The following is a 21,917-nucleotide window of genomic DNA, read 5'->3' on the forward strand; positions in this document are numbered from 1 at the left end:
TGTGATATTAGTTCAGACATCCCCAACTCTAGGGCTAGCTCTCTGGGCACCATATCTTCTACACTTGAGAGCCTTTTTCCATAGACTTTTCTTGGCAAGTTTTTTTTATGAGGTAGATCACCAGGTGTTTGCTTAAAAGGCGATTTAAAGGTTCATTTTTTGGAAAATAAAAAATATGTTATACTTACCTGCTGTGTGCAGTGGTTTTGCACAGAGCAGCCAGGATCCTCCTCTTCTCGGGTCCCCCTCCCGCAACCTCTCCTGGCTCTTCCTTTCTGTCAGGTGCCCCCACAGCAAGCAGCTTGCTATGGGGGCACCCAAGCAGGTGTGTTCCCAAGCTGCTGTTCCATGTGTCCATTCACACATGGAGCCACAACTTGGCCCCACTCCCTCTCTTCTCATGGTCATTCCAATTCATCCCAAAGGTGTTTGGTAGGGTTGAGGTCAGGGCTCTGCTCAGGCCAGAGAAGAACTCTATGGCCTGAGCAGAGCCCCGACCTCAACCCTACCAAACACCTTTGGGATGAATTGGAATGACCATTGTGGACCAGGACTTCTGACCGGATCGTAAGCCAGGCCTTATCTTCCAAGCTTGTGGTAACAGTTTTGGGAAGCCCCTATTCTGTTTCATTATGACTGTGACCCATGTACAAAGCCAGCTCCATAAAGACATGGTTTGACTGGTTTGGCGTAGAAGAACTCTATGGCCTGAGCAGAGCCCTGACCTCAACCCTACCAAATATCTTTGGGATGAATTGGAATGACCATTGTGGACCAGGACTTCTGACCGGATCGTAAGCCAGGCCTTATCTTCCAAGCGTGTGGTAACAGTTTTGGGAAGACCCTATTCTGTTTCATTATGACTGTGACCCATGTATAAAGCCAGCTCCATAAAGACATGGTTTAACTGGTTTGGCATAGAAGAACTCTATGGCCTGAGCAGAACCCTGACCTCAACTCTACCAAACACCTTTGGGATGACTTGGAATGACCATTGTGGACCAGGACTTCTGACCTGATCGTAAGCCTTCTCATCCAACATTAGTGCCTGACATCACAACTGGACAAAAGTTCCCACAGACACCCTCCAAAATCTTGTGGAATGCCCTCCCAGAAGAGGGGAGGATGTTATTGCTCCAATGGAGGCAACTCTATATTCATAGCTGTGGTTTTATAATAGGATATCCAAAAAGCTTAGAGCCTAGACCTCAATCCTACAGAACATGATTTGGAATGACCATTGTGAACCAGGTCTTCTGGCCATATGGCCTAGTTCCCATGAACTGAATGGGAGTCCAGTTATGAGTTTAGCCATCATATCCAATCCCTATAGGGGAGAAAGGTTTTTCAAACCTACGTTTCTCTATAATTAGTCACCAGTAGATTTGAGCGTTCCCAATACTTCCCTTCTAAATCTCAATAAAGGATTGAATTGCCGATCTACTTGTTGCTGCCAAGACCAATTCTTCTATTCACTCTATTAAAATTACTTGGAAGTCATTCACAAGATCAAAGACGGGTAAAATTTGCATTCGTCTTTATTAAAACCCTCAAAAGAATAAAAACAATGAAAATTCATTAAATATATATTTTTTTAATAACCTTTAAAACTTTTTTTTATTTAAATTTTGCAAACTTTCACAACACTTTCAATTTACCATGCTCATTTCAGTTTTGTTCTATCACCCTTGGAGATAAAACATTGGTTATTTTATCCCTTCCAGTACAGTGCTGCACCTACGGGGTTTGAAGTAAGCAAAGAGGGATGAAAAAAAATGAAAACGAGAATTAACCTTCCATTTAAAAGAATGTCCTGAATGCCGACAATGTTGGGGCAGGAGCCTACATTTTGCTTCTCTTGGAAAGGGTGTTCCATGGTGCTGGATCAGCTTCTGGCTAAGTCAAGGGTGTCCAAACTATGGCCCTCCAGGTGTTGAGGAACTGCAAGTCCCATGAGGCCTTCAAGACTCTGACATCCACGTTTTGCTTCTCTTAGAAAGGGTGATCCATGGTGCTGGATCAGCTTCTGGCTAAGTCAAGGGTGTCCAAACTCTGGCCCTCCAGGGGTTGAGGAACTGCAAGTCCCATGAGGCCTTGCAAGACACTGACATCCACATTTTGCTTCTCTTGGAAAAGGTGATCCATGGTGCTGGATCAGCTTCCGGCTAAGTCAAGGGTGTCCAAACTATGGCCCTCCAGGGGTTGAGGAACTGCAAGTCCCATGAGGCCTTGCAAGACATTGACATCCACATTTTGCTTCTCTTGGAAAGGGTGATCCATGGTGCTGGATCAGCTTCTGGCTAAGTCAAGGGTGTCCAAACTCTGGCCCTCCATGTGTTGAGGAACTGCAAGTCCCATGAGGCCTTGTAAGACACTGACATCCAAAGGCAAGACACCCTGAGGCAGAGGCATGATGGGAGTTGTAGTACTTCAACAGCTGGAGGGCCATAGTTTGGACACCCCTGGGCTAAGTTAACTCTGGAGAAGGGTGCAAGATGTTCTTTGAGGGCTCATTTTATGTGATGACTGTAAAACAACGAGGAGGAGAGTTGAACCCTGGTATGGGTATCTATCCCCGTGAGGAATAAAAATGTGGTATCGGCAGTTCTTTAATGGACCATTACCATAGCAAGACCCCTGGTGGAACATCTTAGAGATTTTAAAATAGAGAGTGCCAATCTATGAAGTTTTTTTTAGAATGCCAACATGTTTCAGGGGTTTGAGCACTACCCTTCATGAGGGCTAAAATACGTCAGATACATAACAATCAAGTCCTAGTTTTGTATTTTAGCCCTTGTGAAGTGGGCCTCTTAAAATGTTGAAACGCGTCAGTGAACTTTTGTGACCAGGAAACCCTTCCTGGACTGTAACCATATTGACAGTTGAGATTGGACTGGTCTGTACAGAAGGCACGCCCATGTTTTGTCCAAGTCAAGGGACAAATCTTGGTGCGCTAATCCACAACAACCAATCAGATTGAGTTTCCCATGGTCACTGAAAGATGAATGCTAATTGGTTGATTTGGGTTAGTGCGCTCTTCTCTTCGCCTTACGGAATAGGCTTGTCTGCATCTACTTTAGCGCGATGGTCGTTATCCGTTTATCCATTGATATCCAGTACTCAGAGACAAAAGTTTTTTAGGAGGTATTGTACTAGATATTGTTTTCATAACTGCTGTTGTCTCCGCACTCTTTAACGAGGACCAGTTACTCTCCGACACTCGTGCATGCGATAGGCACACATGTAGAATATCCCTGGGGAAAAGGAGAGAAAGGGGTTAATTATGATATCACAAAGATAGAGATAGATAAAGAGAGAGAGAGGGGGGGAGAGGGGGGGAGAGAGGGGAGAGAGAGAGGGGACAGAGAGAGAGGAGGGAGAGAGCGAGAGGAGGGAGAGGGGGGGGAGAAGGGATAGAGAGAGAGGAGGGAGAGAGAGGGGGGGGAGAGAGAGGGGGGAGAGAGAGAGAGGGATAGGGGATAGAGGGGGGGAGAGGGGGAGGAGAGAGAGAGGAGGAAAGAGAGAGGAGGAGAGAGGGGGAGGGGGAGGGGAGGGGAGAGAGAGGGGGGGAGAGCAAGAGAGAGGGGGCAGAGAGAGATAGATGGGAGAGAGAGAGGAGGGAGGGAGGGGGGAGAGAAATGGGGAGGGAAGAGAGAGGGGGGAAAGAGAGAGGGGAGAGAGAGGAGGAGAGAGAGAGAGGAGGAGAGAAAGGGGGGAGAGAGAGGAGGAGAGGGAGAGGGGAGAAGGAGGGGGGGAGAGAAAGAAACAGAGAGAGAGAGAGAGAGAGAGGATAGGACAGATAAAGATAGATCGATCAATAGATAGATAGCGATAGATAGATAATGATTTATATGTCCCCAGAGTACAAGTTTATATATATATATATATATATATATATATATATCACCTTTTGAGAGAGAGAGAGATGGACAGGTAGGTAGGTAGATAGGTAGGTAGATACCATCATGTACTTCAAATCTTACCTGCAAAGAAGGTCATAAGCAGAGCCACCCAGCCCAGGATGTAGGACCAGGAAAAGCGCCAATCACCGAACCTCTTGCCCAGGAAATTAACGGTTACCCCGGTGTAGATGGCCATGGCCAGAAGAACAAAGAGGGCTGCGGGGGGTAAAAACAAAGAGACTCGGTATATGAGGAATATGGAAGTATTCACAACAACAATGTGCAAAGAATTAAAGTGGACCTGTGCTGAATGAAATGCGGGAGCTGTCTGAAAAGTGTAAATGAGCCCTTAAAGTATAAAGACAATTTTTTTTTATATTTCAATGTTTTTATTTACTTTTGGTACAGAAGTGTGAGTTTAGGAACTCTGTTGGGGTTTTCTTACTTTCTGTAAACCCTGCTGGTGAGATTTTAACATATGGCAACAAGCGGAGGGGAACCTTGTGTGTGCTGCGGTGTCATGCATTCCTGAAAAAGACTTCGGTCCATTGTTTAGTGTATTGTGCTGCATTGGTGGCCCACTCAAAACAAATTGGCTGTGTTAAAGTGGTTGTAAACCTCAGACATGAAATATGAACAAAGCATATCCCTCTATAGTATGTACTTGTCTCAGTCCAGAGCATTAAGTGTCATTTCTGTCTGCTGCCTCATTCCTCTGCTCATTTCCTTACACCAAGAGGCAAAAAGGTGACAGGGGAGGGAGCTCCAGCACACATTCTGTGATTGACAGCCTCAGTTCTGTCTCTGAGAACTGTGTGGAGAGGGGTGGGGTGTCTCTTCCCTCCATTCAGCTCTCGGAGCTCTACAGAGTGTAATTTCAACTCTCCAAAAGGCTGAAAGTTCGGACAAGCTTTATAAATTCTGGACTTTGGATAGCTGCAGAGAAGAGAATACAGCAGATAAACAGGTACAACTTGTGTAGGAGGAGTGGGTTCATCTCTGGGTACCACCTGAGGCCAATCACTTCACTGGGCATATGGAAGCGATTACAACCACTTTAACGTAATGCACATTATCTTGCGCCATTACTGCACATCGACATGCATACAGCAACGCATTACACCGCACCTAATGGGGGCAAAGAGGCCCTTTACATTCCCTAATTTAGCTGAAAAATGATTATAATAAAAATGTTACATACAGTATATACTATATTTATATTTATAGTGTTCCTAAACCCTGGACCCCGCATTCACTGTATCTGATCTCCCTGGACCCTGCATTCACTATATCTGGTCTCCCCGGACCCTGCATTCACTATATCTGGTCTCCCCGGACCCTGCATTCACTATATCTGGTCTCCCCGGACCCTGCATTCACTATATCTGGTCTCCTGGACCCTGCATTCACCATATCCGCTCTACCCGGACCCTGCATTCACTATATCTGGTCTCCCCAGACCCTGCATTCACCATATCCGCTCTACCCAGACCCTGCATTCACTATATCCGCTCTCCCCGGACCCAGCATTTACTATATTTGGTCTCCCAGGACCCTGCATTCACTATATCTGGTCTCCCCAGACCCTGCATTCACTATATTCGGTCTCCCCAGACCCTGCATTCACTATATCCGGTCTCCCCGGACCCTGCATTCACTATATCTGGTCTCCCTGGACCCCGCATTCACTATATCTGGTATCCCCGGCCCCTGCATTCACTATATCCGGTCTACGCAGATCCTGTATTCACTATATCTGGTCTCCCCGAACCCCGCATTCACTATATCCGCTCTCCCCGAACCCTGCATTCACTATATCCGGTCTCCCCGGACCCTGTATTCACTATATCTGGTCTCCCCGGACCCTGCATTAACTATATCCGGTCTCCCCAGACACAGCATTCACTATATCTGATCTCCCCGGACCCTGCATTCACTATATCTGGTCTCCCCAGACCCTGCATTCACTATATCCGCTCTCCCCGAACCCCGCATTCACTATACCGCTCTCCCCGGACCCCGCATTCACTATATCCGCTCTCCCCGGACCCCGCATTCACTATATCCGCTCTCCCCGGACCCTGCATTCACTATATCTGGTCTCCCCGGACCCCGCATTCACTATATCTGGTATCCCCGGCCCCTGCATTCACTATATCCGGTCTACGCAGATCCTGTATTCACTATATCTGGTCTCCCCAGACCATGCATTCACTATATCCGGTCTCCCCGGACCCTACATTCACTATATCTGGTCTCCCCGGACCCTGCATTCACTATATCTGGTCTCACCGGACCCTGCATTCACTATATCCGGTCTCCCCGGACCCTGTATTCACTATATCTGGTCTCCCCGGACCCTGCATTCACTAAATCTGGTCTCCCCGGACCCTGCATTCACTATATCCGGTCTCCCCGGACCCTGCATTCACTATATCTGGTCTCCCCGGACCCCGCATTCACTATATCTGGTATCCCCGGCCCCTGCATTCACTATATCCGGTCTACGCAGATCCTGTATTCACTATATCTGGTCTCCCCGAACCCCGCATTCACTATATCCGCTCTCCCCGGACCCTGTATTCACTATATCTGGTCTCCCCGGACCCTGTATTCACTATATCTGGTCTCCCCGGACCCTGCATTCACTATATCTGGTCTCCCCGGACCCCGCATTCACTATATCCGGTCTCCCCAGACACAGCATTCACTATATCTGATCTCCCCGGACCCTGCATTCACTATATCCGGTCTCCCCGGACCCTGCATTCACTATATCCGCTCTCCCCGGACCCTGCATTCACTATACCGCTCTCCCCGGACCCCACATTCACTATACCGCTCTCCCCGGACCCCGCATTCACTATATCCGCTCTCCCCGGACCCCGCATTCACTATATCCGCTCTCCCCGGACCCTGCATTCACTATATCTGGTCTCCCCGGACCCCGCATTCACTATATCTGGTATCCCCGGCCCCTGCATTCACTATATCCGGTCTACGCAGATCCTGTATTCACTATATCTGGTCTCCCCAGACCCTGCATTCACTATATCCGGTCTCCCCGGACCCTACATTCACTATATCTGGTCTCCCCGGACCCCGCATTCACTATATCCGCTCTCACCGGACCCTGCATTCACTATATCTGGTCTCCCCAGACCCCGCATTCACTATATCCGCTCTCACCGGACCCTGCATTCACTATATCCGGTCTCCCCGGACCCTGTATTCACTATATTTGGTCTCCCCGGACCCTGCATTCACTATATCTGGTCTCCCCGGACCCTGCATTCACTATATCTGGTCTCCCCGGACCCTGCATTCACTATATCGGGTCTCCCCGGACCCTGCATTCCCTATATCTGGTCTCTCACAGTACACAGAACATGGAAATGCAATTATTTTAGCAAATCTAAACTGCTAAATGCCTTTTCTCATCAGCAGTATAAAGCAGTCTTGTGACTTCTATCAGTGTCCAGCAGAGCACTGGTTAAAGCTTATAGGAGTTTTCAATCTGCTCTAGGAGGATGCAGAACCCCTGAGTTCTGATTGGACAGGGCCAATTGGCCCTGTGCTGATCACATGCACTCTCCCAAGAAAAAAAGTCTCTAGCAATACACACTGAATTGAGCATGTGCAAAATGCCTGTCGTTCAGTCTGTCTTATCAGAGGGCAAAAGGTGGTCGCTTAAACAAGGGGAGGAACAGAGCAATCAGGATCAAACGGCCTTCTCAACACAATGCAGGGGATTAACCCCTTAGGCTCCACAGTGAGTATAACAAGCATGCTTTACTGTATATACAGACTGATGTTACTGTTGTGGGTTTAGTAACATTTTAACCCCTTCCTGTCTGGCCGTTGTATATAAACGGCCGGACAGTGGCAGTGCAGGGTTTGGTGGCCGTTTATAAAGTCCTCCCCGCTCCCTGCTTGTGCGCGCTCCCTGGGAGCGTGCAGCACCGCGATCCGGCACCCGCTATATCCTCCGGACACAATGGAACACCGATCCTCGTATGGGACCTCTGTGTGAGGTCCCGATCATGTGATCGCTGATTGGCCAATCAGTGATCACATGAAGAGTAGTAAACAAAATGTCACTTCTGACATCATTGCTTACTACGTGTGAAATCTATGAATGATCACAGAGGTCACATGGTACTGGGCTATTCACAACAGCCTTGTACCATGTGACAAGCTGTGACCAATCACAGCTCACACAGTATTTCTCAATGGCTGCAAGAATGCAGCCAGAGAGAAGGAGAAATGATTGCTTTTACAGCCTTTATGGGTGTAAAAGAAATCAGTGTAAAAAAAAAAAAAAAAATCTTCATCACCTCCCACAAGTAGTACAGTGTCACTGTACTGCTAGGTTGACTGTATGTAAAATAAATACATAAATAAATAATAATATAAAAAAAATGTAAAAAAAACATTTGAAAAATTATCATTTTTGGTTATAAACTCATTTGGGTTACTTTTTCTTTTTTTTACTAAAAAGATAGATAAATACAATTTGGTTACATGGTGACACTGTACTGCTAGGGTGACAGTATGTAAAAAAAATATATAAAAAAAAATAAAAATGGAAAAAAAATGTAAAAAAAAACATTATAATTTTTGGTTATAAACAAATGTGGGTTATTTTTTTTTACTAAAAAGATAACTGAATAAATTTTGGCCAAGATTTATGAAGAAAGATTATTTATTTGCAAAATTTTATAAGAAAAACACTTTTTTTCTAAATTTTTGGACTTTTTCATTTATATAGCAAAAAAAAAAATAAAATCCCAGTGGCGAATAAATTCCACCAAAAAGTTTTATCTGTCTCAAAAAAATGCTAAAAAATTCATACGGGTACAGTGTTGTCATTCAAAGTGCGATGGTGCTAAAAGCTGAAAATTGTCTTGGGCAGGAAGGGGGTGACAGTGTCTGGACTGGAAGGGGTGAAAGTGTCCGGACTGGAAGGGGTGAAAGTGTCCGGACTGGAAGGGGGTGAAAGTGTCCGGACTGGAAGGGGTGAAAGTGTCCGGACTGGAAGGGGGTGAAAGTGTCCGGACTGGAAGGGGGTGAAAGTGTCCGGACTGGAAGGGGTGAAAGTGTCCGGACTGGAAGGGGGGGAAAGTGTCCGGACAGGAAGGGGGGGAAAGTGTCCGGACTGGAAGGGGGGGAAGTGTCCGGACTGGAAGTGGTTAATGGTGGATTAGTAAAGTCCTTCCCATGAGGTTCGGAGTGGTCCCAGGGAAGATATAGGACTTCTTAATGCACTCAGCAGTTCACGACGAGCACTTTAAGGGTAGAAATTACGTCTGACATTTCAGTGAAATAATGACAAAATATCATTTGTAGGAGTCTGTCACTCGCAGAAATAAATGGTGTCGGTGTCACGGCTCTCGGCTGTTGCGCAGTTTAATGTCACATTAATCTCGGGAGACAAGCGGTGTCACCGGCAGACATCTATTTCCCCCGAACAGACATGACATTACTTCACGCGCCGCGCTGTCCAATACATTTTTATATCTGTCAGGAAGGTCTTTTTACATCTCTTTTATGTCTCATTTTTTGGCCGCCGCTTTAGTCAATCAGCCACTCAGATTAGTGCGATTATGGAAAGTTCACAAAGCGTTAGGAGAATGCAGATTCCATCCCAAAGTGAACCTGTCAGCTGTCTGCAACTTTCAAAAGTTCATACAGCTCAAGGTGCCGGTTATTATCTGGGATGGCCACAAATGCCTCTTCAGTGTGCCTCTCTGATCTTGCTTTTACTGTTCTTCTAAAAGTTCACCATGGCATGCCGACCCACTCTGCTCCTATCCTATGACAGCAAGCTTTGAACATTCCTCCTCTTGTGAATATTACTCGATGCTGCAACGTAGGTTTCTGCAGTGCACACCTGTCCTAATCAGGAAAGCTTAACCAGACTCATGGACATTCAGCCTTTATCTTTCCCTAATTTACCTGAAAAAATATTATAATAAAAATGTTACATACAGTATATACTATATTTATATTTAAAGTGTTTCCTAAACCCCGGACCCTGCATTCACTATATCTGGTCTCCTCGGATCCTGCATTCACTATATCTGGTCTCCCTGGACCCTGCATTCACTATAGCTGGTCTCCCCAAACCCCGCATTCACTATAGCTGGTCTCCCAGGATCCTGCATTCACTATATCTGGACTCCCATGACCCTGCATTCCCTATATCTGGTCTCCCCGGACCCTGCATTCACTATATCTGGTCTCCCTGGACCCCGCATTCACTATATCTGGTCTCCCTGGACCCCGCATTCACTATATCTGGTCTCCCCGGACCCTGCATTCACTATATCCAGTCTCCACGGACCCTGCATTCACTATATCCGGTCTCCACGGACCCTGCATTCACAATATCTGGTCTCCCCGGACCCTGCATTCCCTATATCTGGTTTCTCCGGACCCTGCATTCCCTATATCTGGTCTCCCCGGACCCTGCATTCACTATATCTGCTCTCCCTGGACCCCGCACTCACTATATCCGCTCTCCCCGGACCCCGCATTCACTATATCCGGTCTCCCCGGACCCTGCATTCACTATATCTTGTCTCCCCGGACCCAGCATTCACTATAGCTGCTCTCCCCGGACCCTGCATTCACTATAGCCGGTCTCCCCGGACCCTGCATTCACTATAGCCGGTCTCCCCGGACCCTGCATTCACTATAGCCGCTCTCTCCAGACCCTGCATTCACTATATCCGCTCTCCCCGGACCCTGCACTCACTATATCCGCTCTCCCCGGACCCCGCATTCACTATATCCGGTCTCCCCGGACCCCGCATTCACTATATCTTGTCTCCCCGGACCCAGCATTCACTATAGTTGCTCTCCCCGGACCCTGCATTCACTATAGCCGGTCTCCCCGGACCCTGCATTCACTATAGCCGCTCTCTCCAGACCCTGCATTCACTATATCCGCTCTCCCCGGACCCTGCACTCACTATATCCGCTCTCCCCGGACCCTGCACTCACTATATCCGCTCTCCCCGGACCCCGCATTCACTATATCCGGTCTCCCCGGACCCCGCATTCACTATATCCGGTCTCTCCGGACCCCGCATTCACTATATCCGGTCTCCCCAGACCCCGCATTCACTATATCCGGTCTCCCCGGACCCCGCATTCACTATATCTGGTCTCCCCGGACCCTGCATTCACTATATCTGGCCTCCCCGGACCCTGCATTCACCATATCTGGCCTCCCCTGACCCTGCATTCACCATATCTGGCCTCCCCGGAACCTGCATTCACCATATCCGGTCTCCCCGGAACCTGCATTCACCATATCCGGTCTCCCCGGACCCTGCATTCACTATATCCGCTCTCCCCGGACCCTGCATTCACTATATCCGCTCTCCCTGGACCCTGCATTCGCTATATCCACTCTCCCCGGACCCCGCATTCACTATATCCGGTCTCCCCGGACCCCGCATTCACTATATCCGGTCTCCCCGGACCCCGCATTCACTATATCCGGTCTCCCCGGACCCTGCATTCACTATATCTGGTCTCCCCGGACCCTACATTCACTATATCTGGCCTCCCCTGACCCTGCATTCACCATATCTGGCCTCCCCGGACCCTGCATTCACCATATCCGGTCTCCCCGGACCCTGCATTCACCATATCCGGTCTCCCCGGACCCTGCATTCACTATATCCGCTCTCCCCGGACCCTGCATTCACTATATCCGCTCTCTCCGGACCCTGCATTCACTATATCTGGTCTCCCCGGACCCTGCATTCACTATATCCGCTCTCCCCTGACCCTGCATTCACTATATCTGGTCTCCCCTGACCCTGCATTCACTATATCTGGTCTCCCTGAACCCTGCATTCACTATATCTGGTCTCCCCAGGCCCTGCATTCACTATATCTGGTCTCCCCTGCTCCTATCCTATTATAACAACCTTTTGAACATTCATCCTCTTGTGAATATTACTCGACGCTGAAACACAGGTTTCTGCAGTGCACACCTGCCCTAATCAGGAAAGCTTAAACAGACTCATGGACATTCAGCCTTTACCTTGACCCCCAGGATGAACAACCTAGTAACCACTTCCATGTTGATTGAGTTTTGCATTGAGCTAGCCCAGACTTTGTTTTCTACATCCAGCACGGACCTACACTTAAGCCAGCCATACATGGGTTGATTTCCAAACGATTTTTCATTCGAAAATCGGACCTAGGAATAATCGGCCGATTTTCCCTCTGTAAGTGGGACAATGGTACCGGCCAATTTTCGTAGTTCCTCCCCATTTCGTTTATCAAGCATGTTGGAAGAATCGTGAAAAACGACCGATTTCAAAATCATTGGCACCATCGGATTACAGAACGAACAATGTTTTTGATTTTCGATCAAAAAATCATTCGGAATTAGACCCATGTATGGCCTGCTTTACTGAACAATTCCTCTCTTAATTTTGGAATGAGAAGCAGCATCTATTGTAAGGATAACACTTACTGGAGATGAAGAACATGATGCCTGCAGCAAAGGATCGATTAAACCTCTGGAAAGTGGAAAAGTGGGCGAAGGACAAGATCCCGGCGATGATGCCAGCAAAGCAAGACAAGGTGGACAGGATCATAAAGGCCCGTGTGGCGTTCCAATAAGCTGGAAGAGAACAAAAATTCACCAAAATAAAAAATCAACATCGTGGAGCAGATTTCTAGGACGAATAAATAACATCTCAAAAATTTCAACCAAGGACAATTCAGAGTGCTCAGGAAATTCGTCAGGAACTGATGCAGCAGGGAAAAGATTGCTTTACATAGGAAGATCGGCCTATCCCACCAATGGCTAAGAGTCAGTCATGTGATGTCTGGGCTGGACACTGCAATGTGCAGAAGAATAAAATCTTTCGGACTGTACAATGGAGGTTGCAACTGGTTGTTATGGAAGATAGGAGTACAGGCGTACCTCAGTTTACCAATTTAATTCGTTCTGTGGGACTTTTCGTATAGCGAGAAATTCGCCAGAGGTCAGAAAAAAGAAAAAAAAAAGCCATTTTTTTTGGTCAAAACGCTTTATAAAGTGCACTTTAAAAGGCATAAATACTGTACAGGGACATAATTTGTAAATGCATTGAAAACCAATGAATCCGTTCAGGTCAGGAAAAAGTGAAAAAAAAACTCTGTTCAAAACTCTTTATAAAGTGCACTTTAAAGGCATAAACACTGTACAGGGACATGATTAAAAATTAATTCTAAAAGGCATTGAAAACTAATTAATCCATTCCGAAGGCCAGGAAAAAGTAAAAAAAAAAAAAATGTGTCTGTTCAAATCTCTTTATTAAGTTCACTTTAAAGGCATAAATACTGAACAGGGACATGATTAAAAAAAATGTGTAAATGTATTGAAAACCAAATACAGTATTCCGTTACGGAGGTCAGAAAAAAGTAAAAAAAAATTTATCTGTTCAAAACTCTTTATAAAGTGCACTTTAAAGGCATAAATACTGTACAGGGACATGATTAAAAATGAATTCCTAAATGCATTGAAAACCAATTAATCTGTTCCGGAGGTCAGAAAAAAGTAAAAACAAATGTTATCTGTTCAAAACTTTTTATAAAGTGCACTTTAAAGGCATAAATACTGTACAGGGACATGATTAAAAATGAATTCCTAAATGCACTGAAAACCAATTATTCTGTTCCGGAGGTCAGGAAAAAGTAAAAAAAATTTTACTGTTCAAAACTCTTTATTAAGTTCACTTTAAAGGCATAAATACTGTACAGGGACATGATTAAAAAAAAATGTGTAAATGTATTGAAAACCAATTACAGTATTCCGTTCCGGAGGTCAGAAAAAAGTAATAAAAAATTTTATCTGTTCAAAACTCTTTATGAAGTTCACTTTAAAGGCATAAATACTATACAGGGACATGATTAAAAATTAATTTGTAAATGTACTGAAAACCAATTAATCCATTCCGGAGGTCAGGAAAAAGTTAAAAAAAAAATGTATCCGTTCAAAACTCTTTATTAAGTGCACTTTAAAAGGCATTAATACTGTACATGGACATGATTAAAAAAAAAAATGTGTAAATGGGTTGAAAAACAATTCATCCGTTCATATTGTGGAAAAAATGTGTAAACCGAGCCATTATTTTCAATGGATTTTCATTCGTAAACCGAGGTACACCTGTATATTGGTCAGTTCTCCAACAGACTTCCATCCTAATCAGATCTAGAATTTTTCTAAGATTGAAAGAACCCTCAATTTGATGGCAATGTTTATGGGACCCTCAGTTATGTCCGTTGGAGAACTGACCAATATAATCCTTATTAAATGTTGGCTAAATTTACAGTTTGAGTTTGTAGGGGAAGATCGCAGAATAATCTACAAATCTGGGTTCCAGCCATGTAAAATCGGTGGCACAAAGAACCTTTTGAAAAAGAGCACTATCAGTATATGTGCCATGGGCCAGACATCTGTGGTTATCAGAAAGCATGAATGAATCACTTTTTTCTCTCTTGCGTGTCACTATTGGCCATTGAGGCTACCTTTCATGTTTAGAGACCAACAGTGAGGTGCAGGAGGCCGGAAAAAGTGGGCTAGCACTAGACTTGCCTTTTTAAAGTTCATTATTGCACATTAGAATGTCTCTGGATTTTGGGATTCCGGTAAGACAGCGGGAAGTACATTTAGACACCTATGGCTACCTTCATTTTACTCAAGCTGGTCCTTCAAGAGGCATTTATGGCAGGTCACTTTAACCTTCTTACTGCCCGAAGACCGGCCTCAAGACTACCTCTGTCTTTGCCCGATAGTTCTCAATTAACCCAACTGAATTGCAGACAGACCACTTTGCAAAACATCTAATTGGGGCATCCTGCCCAACCCAAATAGATCCTGCTAAACCAGGAGTCTTCAGGCTTGTCATGAGATAGCAAGGTCCTTGATGGCCAACCTGACTTGAGGGTACAAGTAACAACAGGTAAAGCACTCTTGGCTATGAAGGCTTGTTCTAGGTCAGTGGTCTTGCCATCATTAACTGAGCAGGAAAACTAAGCAAACAGCATTTTTAGAAAGAAAGATCGTTGAAGGTCTCAGCACAGGTTTCCTGGTTGAATCATCCTTTAAGTACCTACCGATACTCTCTATCTGCATGTAACATTTTCCAGTCACGCAGTATCTCCAGAGGCCCTGGTGAGCAAAGGCTCCAGATAGGCGGTATTGCATCCAGTAGTCAGTGGCTGTGGAGACCACTAGAAGTATGTTGCCCACACAGGCACAGAAGAGGCCTCCACCCATAAAACTGTACATCCTGATGGTGTGGTGGAGCTAGACACAACGTCTACAGGAGAGATAAGACAGGATAGGGTAAGTACTTTGTTACAGACGGTTTGTATCAGTCAAACAAATATGTTATACAACAACGGTATGGATAGATGGACTGAAAGAGGAGCAATCCTTGGCATGAGGAGCAACCCTTGGCGTGAGGAGCAAGCCATGGCGTGAGGAGTAACCCTTGGCGTGAGGAGTAACCATTGGCGTGAGCAGTAACCCTTGGCGTGAGCAGTAACCCTTGGCGTGAGCAGTAACCCTTGGCGTGAGGAGTAACCATTGGCGTGAGGAGTAACCCTTGGTGTGAGGAGTAACCCTTGGTGTGAGGAGCAACCCTTGGCGTGAGGAGCAATCCTTGGCATGAGGAGCAATCCTTGGCATGAGGAGCAATCCTTGCCATGAGGAGCAATCCTTGGCATGTCTCCTCTAGGTCCATCTTTACAAAAACAGGGGATGACATGAGAAATGCAAAAGTAGCAGGAATGACAGACCAGCAACTTTATACTCTGCCAGGATGGTCATGTTTGTGACTTTTTGTTTCTTACCCAAAAAATGGAATCATTAATATCATTATATGGGCCGGTGGCATCAGTCAACCAGCTATATAGCCAGAGAGAAAGAGTGCGCAACGGTTAACCACTTCCAGTCCGGACACTTTCACCCCCTTCCAGTCCGGACACTTTCCCCCCTTCCAGTCCGGACACTTTCCCCCCTTCCAGTCCGGACACTTTCCTCCCCTTCCAGTCCGGACACTTTCCCCCCTTCCAGTCCGGACACTTTCCTCCCCTTCCAGTCCGGACACTTTCACCCCCTTCCAGTCCGGACACTTTCACCCCCTTCCAGTCCGGACACTTTCACCCCCTTCCAGGCCAATTTTCAGCTTTCACACTTTGAATGACAATTGCGCGGTCATGCAACACTGTACCCATATGAATTTGTTAGCATTTTTTTGAGACAGATAAAACTTTATTTTGGTGGTATTTATTCACCTGAGATTTTTATTTTTTTGCTCTATAAATGAAAAAGTCCAAAAAGTTTGTAAAAAAAAAAAAAAATTTTGCAAATAAATAATCTTTCTTCATAAATCTTGGCCAAAATGTATTAATCTATCTTTTTAGTAAAAAAAAAATAACCCAAATTAGTTTATAACCAAAATTTTATAATTTTTAAACATTTTATTTTACATTTTTATTTTATCTTTTTATATTATTATTTGTTTGTTTTGTTTTTTTTAAACATATGGTCACCCTAGCAATAGTGTCACCATAGTGACACTGTACTACTTGTGGGGGGTGATGAAGGCTGTAAAAGCAATCATTTCTCCTTCTCTCTGGCTGCATTCCTTGCAGCCATTGAGAAATATTGTGAGAGTTGTGATTGGTCACAGCTTGTCACATGGTACAAGGCTGTTGTGAATGGCCCTGTACCATGTGATCTCTGTGATCATTCACAGATTTCACAAGTAGTAAGCAATGTCAGGAAGTGACATCTTGTTTACTACTATTCATGTGATCATTGATTGGCCAATCAGTGATCACATGAATCAAGGCTTCACACAGAGGTCCCGTACAGCGATCGGTGCCGCACGCTCCCAGGAAGTGGCACAGGCAATGGATGTGGGGGGACATTTAGAAACGTCCTCCCGCATCGGCATTCATTATGTTATTAACCACTTCCCGTTCGGCCCATGTCGATAAACTGTCGGTTGGGAGCGCTGCCAATGCAGAAGGACGTTTCTACACGTCCCCCTGCATCCATTGCCTGTGCGCACTTCCTGGGAGCGCGCGGCACCGATCGCTGTACGGGACCTCTCCTATGGTTTTACCGTTACTTCTCTGTCCCTACCGGGGTGATTCCACCTACTTTTTTGTCCTTGCAGTCAATGTCATTAAGACAGAAAGCGAGGGGAAACCCAACATTTTATAGATGCCACAGGAACTCCAACTGGATCTCTAAGATCTCCATTGGATAACAAGGATCTCCATTGGTGATCCTTGCTCTGGAGACGACTGTTAAAAGTGGGATTTCACTTCACCTAGTGAAGCTTTCCACTGAGTTTCCAAAATTTTCATCATGGAGTGTCATGACTTAAAGACAATTTGTAATATTGCCCACTGAGGACAAAGTGAGGGGTCTCTTGCGAAAAAAAGAAAGATAGCTTGAAGAGCACCAAACCACAAAACGAGTCCAAGGAAATTTTATTCATTCATCAAATAATTGGAAAAAAAAGCCGACAAATTTCGGAGGTCTGAACACTCCCTCATCAGGGCCTATATGTAGGGAATCGAATAGCACAACTAACAAACTGAATTTATATGAATTTTAATTGAGTGATACAGAATCCAAACCCCATACATCAGTGTTTTCCTATCTTCACGCCATCTTTCTTTTTCTGTATTTGGATTAGGGTAACCTTAGTGTAACCCTGTCCAATGAGCACCCTTCCCCGGGCCATTGAGCCTTAGAAATAGGTTCAACATTCTGTAATATTACACTTCTTATTGGTGGCTCCTTTCCAAAACCTATTCAGGGTCTCACGCTAGAGCACTCCACTCAGAGATACTTTTGGGGCACTTTTTCGATGCTGTGGTCATCTGCTGAAGCTATGTGCCATCATGAGCACAGAGTAGGGGGAGAAGGTCACGTGCTCCTTTATACCCGGGAGCCAGCAAAGAGCAGTATCTGTGGGTTTAAAGCAGCCTTTCTCAACCAGGGTGCCCAGGCACCCTGGGGTTCCTTGAGGTTTCTTCAGGGGTGCCTTGAGGTTTCTTCAGGGGTGCCTCAAGATTGTCCAACCTTTTGCATTACCTCAATAAACTGATTTTATTAAAATGAGATCTATACTCACAAAGAAGTAAAAACAAGCACAAAGTTCCACTGACGCGTTTCAAAGGGGATCCCTTCTTCCTCAGAGCTGAAAAAATCCAAATGGATTTTGATTGGTCAGACCAATTACAATCCGCCTGGTCCATCCTAGAAGCACTGATAGAGGGAGCAGAGCGGGGATTTCAAATCCCCAGACCTTTGGACTGCCTAGGTGAGCTCTGACATCTCAGCATCTCCAGAGGTAGGTACAAATGGGACCAGGGGGTTTGTATTATTTATTCTGAACAAGGTGAACGAACACTTCAGGATGGCCGTAACCTAGAACTTTGTACAAAATGTTCCATTCTAGGAATAGTCATTTGGTTTTCTACAAATTGTTTTTTGACCCTAGTGATGGAAGAATTTAGAAGGAGCAGGATAGAAAACATTTACCGAATGAACTAATTTGTTTTCGTTTGAGAAATTACATTCAATGGAATGCTAAAAGCGAATTTTCAAAGTCACTGAATGTTCACTTGAAAATATAACTAGCTTTGGAGAACGAAAAAAAATATGAGGGCAACTGAGCAAACCCAACTAGCTAAAAATTTTTGGCTATCCCAGCCCTTTAAATTTATATTGCATGTTGCAAAAATGTGCAGTGCAAATTAGAATCATTCAATCACAGATTCTGTCTTTGAACCCAGGCTGTGGATACGAAAACAGGACCTATTTGGTCCATGGAGTGGGGGGGAGGTCATTTACTCAAAGTGTACAATCTTTCAACCTAGGAAAGTGAATGTTTACTCAGCTTAATGAATAAAATGAAGCTGTGTTCACATTGATCATCTTGAATCCTCCAGTCTTACTTTTTTATTTCCCTAGCACATGATTGGCTGTTCAAAGTGAACACAGCTTCACCTTATCAACTTTGTTGGGTAAAAACGGACTCTATTCAGTCACCTCCACTCAGCGGCGGACTGACCATTTTAAAAATGCTCCCTCCCCAGGTGCGGACTGACCATTTGGAAACTCGGGCACAGCCGGAGGGCCCAGGGTCAGTAGGGGGCCCCATGAGATGCCCCTGGTACCTTTTTCATAGGCTTTTTTGAGTTTGGGCAAGGACACAGGGGCCCCATGATCCCCTATTGCCCGGGGGCCCCATGAGTTGTCAGTCCACCCCTGCCTCCACTGTACAATTAGTTAGTAAAAAGATAAAGCTGTGGATACTTTGAATAATCATGTACAAGGGAAAAAAAAAAAATTACTTGTACCCGATTGGATGATTGACCATTGAAAACTAAACTAAGTGAACGATCTCTACACATTTGTATATCAAAATTTGAACCCGTTTGGAATGGTGTTTACATAATCTGCTGCCAATATTGTGATACTAGAATATCAACAACAACACGCGTGATTTTATTATTTTTTTTTTAAAAAAAGCAGCTAAACAATTGAAAAAAATAATTTTAAAAGGGTACTTAATAAATGTTACAAAAATGTTACCCCTAAATACTGATTTGCCGGGGGGGCTATTAAATTTAATTTGTGCAGTCGCTGTAATTTTTAGTACACACTTGCATGAAGTGTCCACGTAAGTGGGGGCACACCTAATTATTGCAGAATAACTGACAGGTTTGTGGTCCAGATATACAGCAAAAGTTTATTTTTTTTTTCGAAAACAAAAAAAAAAAAAAAAAAAAAAAAAAGAATAGGCTAATTTATTCAGTCTCCTTTTTTTTACATTAATACAAATGTATTATTTATATATTTTTTAATATTTCTATTCATATTTCGATATGAGTTGTAAAGATTCAAGCCACTTACAAATCTTTTTTATAAAAAACATCATAAACACCACAAATAATTAAATATGAAACATCTAAAAAAAAAAAAAAAATTATATATATATATATATTATACACATACATACATATATATTTAGTGGTTAGCACATCTGCCTTGCAGTAAATGGGTCATGGGTTTGATTCCCGACCATGGTGCCTCCTGCATGGAGTTTGCATGTTCTCCCTGTGCTTGCGTGGGTTTCCTCCGGGTGCTCCGATTTCCTCCCACACTCCAAAGACATGCTGGTAGGTTAATTGGATCCTGTCTAAATTGGCCCTAATATGTGTATGTATGAATGTGAGTTAGGGACCTTAGATTGTACGCCCCTTGAGGGTTAGGGACTGATGTGAATGTACAATAAAATATGTAAAGCGCTGCGTAAATTGACGGCACTAAAGTACCTGAAATAAATCAAAAAACAAAAAGAAGTCCTTGTTCCAAAGAAGTGTGCTTCCACCATTAATTGGTTAAAGCACTGATTTATGGTGGAAGCACACTTCTTTGGAACAAGGACTTTTTTGTTTTTTTATTTTTGTCCTTTGGCACTTAATATATAAATTATATATATATATATATATATATATATATAATAATTATTATTTTTTTCACAATTTTTTCACGAGTTTTGGAGTGGGACTATTTGTATATATATATATATAATTTTTATATGATTTATATTTATTTGCATTGTTAATGATGTTTTTATGTTTTTTTGGTGTATATTGTACTTATGTACAGCAGCATTTAATTTAAATTGTATTAATTTGGTACACATTTCATTGGCGCTGGGGATTTATGATTATACAAATCCTTTTTACCTCGATTTGTAAAACCAATTCACAACAGATGAGTTCTGATCTGCGTGAACCTGCTTATGCAAAGAGAAAAAAAAAATTGCAGTGACCAAAAAAAGATGAACAAATTCATTACGCTTGCAAAATCGATTTGCTCATCCCTGGTTTTAACCGCAGCCGTTAGGTCAAACCCCAGCAACCGTTACAAGGAACAACTGCAATTTATTTTCCAAAAAAAAAAAAAATTGCACAAAAAATTCTTAGAGATTTATCCTGTATTTTAGTTTTTCTCCAGTATGCAGTAAAAAAAAAAAAAAAAAATGAAGGGGAGACAGAATTGTTTTCATAAATCAGGAGAGCATAAAATGTATTCATTTGGAAACTTTGTTTCCCAAAAAGAAAGCATAATCTCTTATTAGAAAATAAATTTTTCCTGACTTTTAGTTTTTCTCCCATAAAAAAAAAGAAAGAGGGGAGACAGATGTTTTTCTCTAACAAATCAGACAAGTATAAAAATGTGTTTATTTGGAAACTTTATTTAAAAAAAAAATGCACAAACTTGTTAGAAAAAAAAAATTGTCTCCCCTACTTTTTTTAACAGGATTATTTAGATTTCTAACTCCGGTAAGTTAAAAAATGTTTATTTGGAAACTTGATTTTTTTTTTAAATGCATGAACTCCTGTTAGAAATGTATTTATCCTGCATTTTAGTTTTTTTCCCATATGCCGTAAAAAAAAATTAAAAAATAAAATTAAATGACGAAATTTTTTTATTCACAAACCAGGGGAAGGGAAAATGTGTTTATTTGGAGGCTTTCCCCCACCAAATAAAGCACAATCTCTTTTGTTATAAATTACATTTTTTCCTGAATTTTAGTACATCGTAGAAAAAAAAAAAAAAAAAAGAGAGACAGAATTTTTCTGATAAATCAGGCAAATGGTAAATGTGTGCAACTTTGGTCATTAGAAAAAAAAAATTCTTACCTGTTTGATGTGTCCTTAGAAGAGGTGACTGAGGGAACAGAGATGTCACTCCGATGGAGTACAACGCAGAAAAGGATCAGACTAGGCTGCCGTCCAAAAAAAACCCCATGATGCTCGTGGTCACTTTGGATGGTTTCTGTCGACGCAGGTAAAATTCTTTTAACTCGGGATACTGCCCACCCCAAAGCTGGCAGAAAAGGGTCAATAGATCCCCTCAAGCTGGGAGCTGGTTGGGTTCCTGATAAAAGGCATGTG

The 21,917-nt window shown here is 43.7% G+C and overlaps 1 protein-coding gene across 1 annotated transcript; it reads right to left on the reverse strand.

Annotated features, from left to right (window-relative positions):
- Positions 1-1,520: 1,520 nt before the first annotated feature.
- LOC149432733 (lens fiber membrane intrinsic protein-like) lies at positions 1,521-21,821 on the reverse strand. Its single transcript, XM_089664973.1, has 5 exons — positions 21,663-21,821; positions 15,033-15,238; positions 12,403-12,552; positions 3,984-4,118; positions 1,521-3,254 (listed from the first exon to the last, which is right to left on the reverse strand). The coding sequence occupies exons 2-5, from the start codon at positions 15,205-15,207 to the stop codon at positions 3,193-3,195; spliced, it is 522 nt and encodes a 173-aa protein (XP_089521099.1). The 5' UTR covers positions 15,208-15,238; positions 21,663-21,821; the 3' UTR covers positions 1,521-3,192.
- Positions 21,822-21,917: the final 96 nt, after the last annotated feature.

Source organism: Staurois parvus, unplaced genomic scaffold (assembly GCF_062004578.1).
Source record: "Staurois parvus isolate SC_StPar_1 unplaced genomic scaffold, SC_StPar_1.0 ptg002113l, whole genome shotgun sequence".
In the NCBI taxonomy this organism is placed as follows: Eukaryota; Metazoa; Chordata; class Amphibia; order Anura; family Ranidae; genus Staurois; species Staurois parvus.

Excerpts from the sequence above, each read along its gene's own strand:
- LOC149432733 (XM_089664973.1), bottom strand. The coding sequence starts at position 15,207 with ATGTACAGTTTTATGGGTGGAGGCCTCTTCTGTGCCTGTGTGGGCAAC. Across the intron at positions 12,553-15,032 it reads CATGCAGATAGAGAGTATCG|CTTATTGGAACGCCACACGG; the intron begins GTAGGTACTTAA and ends GTTCTCTTCCAG. Across the intron at positions 3,255-3,983 it reads GCTTATGACCTTCTTTGCAG|GGATATTCTACATGTGTGCC; the intron begins GTAAGATTTGAA and ends CCTTTTCCCCAG.